General features: G+C 36.8%; 1 protein-coding gene across 1 annotated transcript; it reads left to right on the plus strand.

Moving 5' to 3' along the window:
- The first annotated feature begins 1,222 nt into the window (after nucleotides 1-1,222).
- On the plus strand, nucleotides 1,223-8,053 carry LOC140145978 (uncharacterized). Its single transcript, XM_072167712.1, has 3 exons — nucleotides 1,223-1,317; nucleotides 1,693-1,852; nucleotides 7,213-8,053. The coding sequence occupies exons 1-3, from the start codon at nucleotides 1,290-1,292 to the stop codon at nucleotides 7,919-7,921; spliced, it is 897 nt and encodes a 298-aa protein (XP_072023813.1). The 5' UTR covers nucleotides 1,223-1,289; the 3' UTR covers nucleotides 7,922-8,053.
- The last annotated feature ends 305 nt before the right edge of the window (nucleotides 8,054-8,358 follow it).

Raw genomic sequence — 8,358 nt, forward strand, 5'->3', positions numbered from 1 at the left:
CAATTTTGAAAACTGTGGTCTTACGAACCGTTTGGTAGCATGTTGTTTATTGGTAAATTATTCTAAATTGGGTCACATCTTAGTAACAAAAACAACCCGTTCTTCCAATGCTTTTACGCCAACATTTGGAGTGATCTTTTCATTATATTGTTGTCGGTACTTCATCGCACTGATATTAAACTTTAAAATGTTATCGACACATTTAGGATATTTTGATGTGTAGTTCATCACAGTGCATTACAATAAGTGTGAAAATCTAGATTTCTAGAAAAATTGAGCTCCTGAGAAAATGTTACAATATGACTTTATTGGGATAGATTTTTAGTCACATAACGTGGTGCACAATATCAAACTCTATGGACAAAGCTCTGAATATTATAAAAATGAAAATAATTATTGAAACAATAAAGAAAATATTTCTGATCTTCAATTCTTTTCTTTTTTGTAAAAAAAATTACATCTTTATTCCCCAACAGATTTTGGTGAAACAAAAACCTCAAGAATTTGAATTGTAGTCTACTTGCCATGCTTATGATACCATAAGTTCCAGAGGATGATTTAAGTACTTCCCATCATGCACTGTAAAAGTGTTATCGCAAGAGTTTTAACTGCCACTTTAGTTTCAAATCCCAATGAATTATGTACAAAAGATGTTGTTTTAAATATTGTGAGTGTGTCATTATCATTATTACTTGGTCGATTTCAGAACAAAAGTGATGTGTGTATATATAATGTTAAATGATAATTCAAACCTGTAAATAACATGAAATGTGAAATCGACCAGTATATTGACAGTGTTTGTATTGTAGATATAACTGTACAAATTCAAATTTTACCATGTACCTCTATTCTGTAGTAGAGCAGTGGTGTCATGTTGCTAGCTGCAAGTTAAACCAGTGGGGCGTTGGGCAGTACTAAAATCATCCTCTGCCCAAGTTCTATACAAATTGGAATTTTGCAGAAAAAGAATGGATAATAATTGACGAATTACAAAGATCCAATGGCTGTAGTACTTTGACCCAGTACGTTTTGACGTGATTCTCCAAGTCCAACGATGACGTAAGGCAGAACAGCCAATCATGAACGTGTGTAACTTTATACGCATATTGCTACGGGTCAGTGCTTAAAGCCTATATTATATAGGCGTAAATACTGTGTTGGACAAGACAGCTCGTAGATTTCAGGACATCTGTGGCATAAACACGTGTTTTATTTCTTCATCAGCTAGTCCTGTCAGCAGAGTCAGATTAGACTTCGCACCGCACGGGATACCATCAGTAGCAGCAATCATGTTGTTTCGTTGGATGCAGAACAATGGTAAATATGTTTTGTTTTATTGGTTGTTTTTCCCGCTTGTCGATTTTCTTGTTATTTATAAATAGGCGATCGCAAAACTGTAGCGCAAATTTTTAACAAAGATAAACGTATATAGTTATTGTTATTGTGAATTTTAGATGTTCATTTTGGTGCGATATTACCATAATCAGCATGAAAAATGCATCAAAATGAGTACAAACAAGCCTAGTATTGGTTCAGTGGTACTTGAGATAGCTCTTGGTATTTTGAGAAAAAATCTTTCAAAACTATGACTTTTATGTTGAGGCCTATACGACTAACACGCAGATCAAAAAAAATATATGCCCAATGAAAACTTTTTTAACACAAAATAATTCTGAATTGTTTTTGTTACAGCTTTCTGGGGCTTACTTTGTCTGTCAGCTTTAGCTACTATGGACTTGGGACATACAGCATCTACCAAGAGAGGGGTTGGATCTACCAAGAAAGGGGTTGGTATGTCTTCGCTTTACTACAATTGTAACGACGTGGAGCAGTTCACAAACATCGCATGGTGGTAAGAACAATAATTGATTTAATTAAACTAAGTTGAAGATTAAATAATAATGGTTATACAATAAGGAATGATACCATGCGTAGCACACAACACCTTTCAGGAATGATAAAGAAAGACAGGATTAAAAGGCTAGTTTACGTCTGACGTCATCTGTCAATCCAACTCGGGCACGATTTGTTTACGAGTGTCTTGATGGCAGAGTTTCTGAACGCAGCGGTAAAATAAATGCCTTATGGTTAATATAATATACAAACCGTTTCAAAAGTTTGGTCTTAGTAATAGGAAACTTTCTTTCCTTAAGGCACCACCATATCAACAAGCCTAGAAAAGTTGCAAAAAGTTTCTCAATTTTTCGCCATTTTCTGCGATTCCCTTTCTCCGATCGGTCAGTGAATATTTTATCAATATTCACCAAACAAACTTGGTACAGTTAATATTTAAGGCATGGGTTCATTAAAGTAGCGTTCTCCGAAAAGTTTTTCGATAAATTCATTAATTTCTCAAAAAGTAAAAATCTCAGTTTAATAAATAACGGTTAAAATGAAAGCCATTATTGGGGCCTAATTATCGTATCATTATAATAAGTCTGGCACCAATGCAAGCATTTGTTTCGGTGTCCCAAATTCATAGTAAAATATGCTGACGCTATTTTTTACAAATCGCCGGAATTGCATATTTAGGTTTCAGCGAAAAAAAAAAAAAGTGGGGTATGCTTATGAAAAGCGTTTCCGCTTGGAATGTAGATAGTTATTGTTGCTATTACTGTTCGCGATTTTAATTTATGCACTCTTTAGCCGACAATTTTCAATGCATTTTACACACTCAAAATGTCGCTCGCGTAAATACTGATATTTTAAACAGTATCCGTTTTTAAACAAAACAACTGTCCACATTAGTTCCCAAGACTTTGATGATAACATAGATACCAAATCAGACTGCATGTGACGAACAGATTTTAAACTAGAATTGACAGAACCAGCGTAGGCCCTATGAAAATGCTGTTTCGTAATAAATCGCGTTGTGATAAAAAGAGGGAATTTTTGACATCCTTTTGGCTGTTTTTTATACCAAGGAAATGCGTGACCTACACCAAACTTCTCATGTAGCCTTGACTTAATGTCCGTGGCTGTTTGATATTATTGAATTTAGACGATTTTAACTATTTACTTACATTTAACCCGATGTTTGGCCAGAGAATGTTGTATTATATTCCAAAGATGGCGACAGCTACAGACTCACTTTAAAATAGGAAAAAGGACACGTTTCTGCTCAGATATTTCAGAGTTTGAGACCCTATATTCACGGTTTTCCTACTAGCATTCAAACCTATGACAAATTTGGCTGGTTTGCGATATGCGATTTTTCATCCTGATGTGGTAGTATAGTGATAGCCTGAATCCTTCCAGACCCAGAATTGCGGCGCCTTTTATTACCCACAATCCTTAACGTTGCCTTATTCAGCACAACCCGATGACCGTGCGTAGATGTTGAAGGACTTGGAGGATTTAGTCTAGTATAGTGATGTCAGTACAGTGAGCATTTAATTGGGCACAGCCAAATAATTACTAGCATTCGGTCAAAGCGCTGCAGCGCGCTGGTGTACACATGCACACGCTTACGACGCCACATAGATGCGCGAGCGAAACAGCTGCTTCAACGCGCTGACGTTGACTGCCATAAGGGTGAAAAATGGTAGGCCTACATGTATGACTATAAAACCTCAAACTCGCCCCTCGATAAAGGTTGAAGGAGGCGGCAGTTTAGTGAATATGCGAGTGCAAGCGCCGCCCTAACCGTGGAAGGTTTCCGCATACCGAATATAGGTTTATATCATGGCCTCTAGACCTCATGGTTTATTTTTCGAAAAGAAAGCATAATCAATTGAGAAGGGAATGGATATTGCCATAATAATATTATTAATACTTGTCGTCCATAACAAGAAGGAATGCATCACGATTGTATAATATCCAGCTTTGGTATTTCATTTTCACTAAACATGAAGCTTTATCTTTACTAGATTTATGAAATGAACGTTTGCAGACCAGGCCTTCTACATGTAGTGAGCATCACATTAGATTGTGTTTAAAAGAAATATTTATAAAATAAATAAATAACATTAATCCATATAAGATTTATATAGCGCACCAGAGGATACAAAGCGCTGTAATTTTGCTGCTACTAGTGAATTATCAGAATCAGATATCATCAACTATGCCGATTAACCGATTAGATTGTAACATCCACTTATTATCTCAGCAGTTCTCCAAAGTCCATTGGATGAAGAAAGATGTGAGCGTTATGAATTAATAAGTGTCGCCTCCTAGAAATAACCTAGATAACCAGCTTGGATGATAAAATATTATCTAGAACCACGCATCTGTTTTTCAAGGTCTCCCTTTCATCTTTCTGACCTCAAAGAAAGGATTAAAATTATTGAATAGAGTCCATGACCTGATGCAACGCATTATTAATGAGTAGCTATTAGGGACAGTCATGCTGTTATGGTTGAGCGAGCAACGTATGACCACTACACAGGTCAATGGCCTGATTGCGATCTGGCGGGTTTTTAAAAGCACGGTCCCTGAACTACGGTGTACCATGAGGGACATGCAAACTTAAAATAATTTTCACAAACTCAAATATTTTTTACAAACTGAAATGATTTTCTACAACTCAAATAGTTTTTTACAAACTCTAATAATTTTTTACAATCTCAAATAACTTTCTACAAACTCAAATAATTTTTACAAACTTGAAATATTTTTTGCAAACTTTCGACTTTCACGAGAGAGCAAGACTCCCAGCGAGACTCAGGCTATCGAGATTGAGTATATGCGCGATGCGATAATATGATTTTTTTTTTAAAGAAGGGTCTTAGACCGCTCGGCCACACGACTTGTTGGTATCCATCTTGAATTTTTTTGTACATATAATCGCAACCTCAACATAGGCTTACCACGTGGCAAGCAAAGACAGAAAACGTACCTGCTTAAAAACATTAATGTGTATTAATAGCGCTCAATTGTTGTTAAGAGGCGCACCATTTGATTTCCAGGGGGCATGGGAGTTTTTTGAAAAAAAAACTTCGCCCACTAGTGAGACGAAAAAACAACTTCGCCCACTAGTGAGATGGAAAATAAATCCTCCCTTTGGAGGCGATAAAAAAATACAAAATTCGCCGTTTAAAAAAAAAAAAATTCTGCCTTGCCCCCCTGCAATTCTCCCATGCACCCCTGAGAATCTAATGGTGCGTCCCCTGCGTGATCTAAATACAGAAATCCGACAATAAATGGGCCTCTACATGCACAATACATTATATTAAAGTTTGTAAAAAAAATAGTTTGTAATAATTATTTGAGTTTGTAAAAAATCATTTGAGTTTGTAAAAAATTATCAAAGTTTGCAAAAATTATTTTAAGTTAGCATGTTCCTCATGGTACACCGTACTAAACATAACATATCCGTGGGCATATGACCGAAATTGCCTGGCATGTCAACACAGTCTATAGTGTGATTAGAACATTATTGTCTGGTGATCATTATAGTATGATCAGTACGAAAAATCCAGATTTTCAAAAATTAAAAGAACCACTTTTTAGCGGGAATTTTCGTAAGTTACACAGCTGAAGTTATGAAAGGGTTGAAAGACTACAATATTATGGCATAAACAAGAATATGTTCGATTGGTCTTTATTCCTATAGTCTGCACCCTTAAAGGAGTATTTCGTAGACCTAGCATCCTCTTTCATTTTTTGTGACATTTTTCAGTATATTTCGAAGAAAGATTAAGAAGATTATTATCAAAATTGCAGTCGATTCCGATTTTGCGTTTGCGAGTTGTGCATAATGTATTACACTGCTCCATATTAAAGACTGGCTACATTGTCTTTGGACGTGTTCGACGGACGCCCTGACATGTTGCCACAATGCCACTATAACTAGATAGTGACGTAGCGTCCGCCGACATACCAGGAAAAAATTCACTAAATCTGTGATGCATGTCTTAAAGCCATATTATAACATTTGCTGAGGAGAACGTCCTCAAAAAAAATATAAATTCAGGTTTTTACACGATTGTAATGTACTTTGGTAAACAAAGATTCTCTGCAAAAATCAAGACTTTAGGTGCTGTAGTTTTGCCAAAATCCGAGATTTTGAATAAACCGCCTGAATCAGCGTTTTATTATTACGATAGAAATATTAGTCGAACGCGTATGCGATGTCAACACACCCCTACGTACACGGCGTGCGGGACACACACACACACACCAGGTCGTACCATATTACAACCGCCAGCGTGACATGCATTGGCGCTAGTTGTAAATTCTGATTTTCTTTGCTTTACCTCACTTGTTCGGCTCAAAATTAAAAGGGGACATATCTGACAGTATTGAAATTTAATACCAATCTATTTTTAAAGAAATGTTATAATATGGCTTTAAGCAACATGTATCATTATTTCGACATATTTAAGAATCAAAATTACAAATTCGTACACGTACATGTCCATGTGAAGTCATGTTTGTAGCGGATCATCTAACGATTTTGCAATTTTGCCCAGTTTGGAAATTTGTCCACTGCTAACTCGACACTATGGCAGCGCCCGAACACCGATGCATATTCAAAGTTACACATAAATATATGGACAGGACTGGTTGCTTTCTGCCTTGACATGCTACTTTGAAGAGCAGCCTGTCCTACGAACTACATGTAAATTAAGTATTTCTAGGCCAAACTGGAACATGCGCTTTGAGTCCATGTAGCGTACTAAGCGTGTTCGTAATATAAGGCGCGTGTGTGTTTTCTTCTGTAACACACTAATTTGGTTCATCTCAAGTTCGGTAGTGACGTATGTGCGTATTTAGCTCGCCGCAGTATCCAATCGCGCGCGTAAAGTAAAACGCCCTGAGTGTACACGCACGCGCACAAGGGCGGTTTGTCAGCACGCTTGTGTCGCAACCGCGAAATAGCATTGACGTCACTACCAAACTCGAGATGAACCAAATTATATGTGCGCGTGTGTTTATCGCGGAGCCACTAGCGTTCATAGTGTTCCAGTTTGGCCAAGAGATATTTAATTTACCTGTAGTTGCTTTTGTGCTGAATGTTGGGGCCGGGATTTTGCACACTATCAGTATAGGTTCCAAGTTGACACGATATATCTTGCTTTATCAACCGGGATTGTTTTGTTTTTTTATTGAAAAAAAAAATGCATCATTGAGATGCGATTTGAGTTTCCTATGATAAATTAAATTGTAAAATACAGTGGAATTTGACGATGTTCCTTTTTCTAGGATGCTGGAGATCAAATGTTTTGTTATAATTTTGTTTTTCGGGTATTTTTTTTTACCACGGTGCAGGTTCAGTTGGGGAATTTCGACCGCCTTTCACTCAGACCGAGATCATATGTGTTCCAATGAATTACAACAAAAAGACAAGCATATCCCAATGTGTTGGGGATACTGGCCACAACCTCCTACAAAGAAAGAGTTTAACTTCCTTGCACCCTCATCTGATATTAACAAACACGTGCTCGGTTTCTCCGAACCAAACCATCTGAAACAAGCATTCATGAAACCAGCAGAGGCTGCCGATCGTTGGAGAGAGCTAGAAGCAGCAGGGAAAGCAAACGGCGCAACAAAGTTTGTGAGTCCAGCCGCCGCACCTGGAGGCGTCTATGATCATATTCAATGGTTTGACGAATTTTTCCAATGTTGTTCAGATTGTCAAATAGACTATATTTCTACTCATTGTTATTATGAAAAACCCACTGAAGTTATGGAGTATCTCAAAAGTTTATGGGAAAGATACAATAAGAAAATATTTTTGACAGAGTTCGCCCTTCCCCATACTGACGATCCAAATGAGCAGCTTAATTATATGAAGGAGCTGTTACCTATGCTAGAGGAAGCGGAATATGTTGAAAAGTATGCCTGGTTTGCTAGTCGAAAAGGTACTGGCACCGGCTATGTAAAGTCCTCTTGCTCCCTCTTAGATAACAAGCTTACAAAAGATGGAAAATATGAGTCTAAGCTTACCCCACTTGGAGAATATTACAATAATTTTTAAGTGTCATATATTGTCAACCAATTTCAATTTTAATTAAAGAAAATATAAATCTTTTGTGGGGTTCGTTATTATTTTATTGAAGCTATTACCAGACGCATGTGTGTGATAATTTCAAGGAAACGTGTCTATTTCATTTTGTATCCTTAATAAAATCTTCTCCCCAACCTTGTATCAAAAACAGTAATCTACAAAATATCGTGGTGTCTAACAAATAGTTAATAACTTTTCTTTACACAGCAGCAAGAAATTTTGAAATCCATTTTGTATTTTGTTGAAGCTGTTACCAAACCCATGGGTGTGATAAGTTTAAGGACACCTGAGTATTTCATTTTGTATCCTTAATAAAAAGATTAATATTAAAGATAATTTGGTTCACCTCTAGTTCGGTAGTGACGTACGTGCGTATTTCGCTCCCTGCATTATCAAATCTTGCGCGT

Source organism: Amphiura filiformis, chromosome 2 (genome assembly GCF_039555335.1).
Source record: "Amphiura filiformis chromosome 2, Afil_fr2py, whole genome shotgun sequence".
In the NCBI taxonomy this organism is placed as follows: Eukaryota; Metazoa; Echinodermata; class Ophiuroidea; order Amphilepidida; family Amphiuridae; genus Amphiura; species Amphiura filiformis.

Coding starts and splice junctions, on each gene's coding strand:
- LOC140145978 (XM_072167712.1), top strand. CDS start 1,290: ATGTTGTTTCGTTGGATGCAGAACAATG. Junction 1,318..1,692: donor TCGTTGGATGCAGAACAATG/GTAAATATGTTT, acceptor TTTTTGTTACAG/CTTTCTGGGGCTTACTTTGT. Junction 1,853..7,212: donor TTCACAAACATCGCATGGTG/GTAAGAACAATA, acceptor ACCACGGTGCAG/GTTCAGTTGGGGAATTTCGA.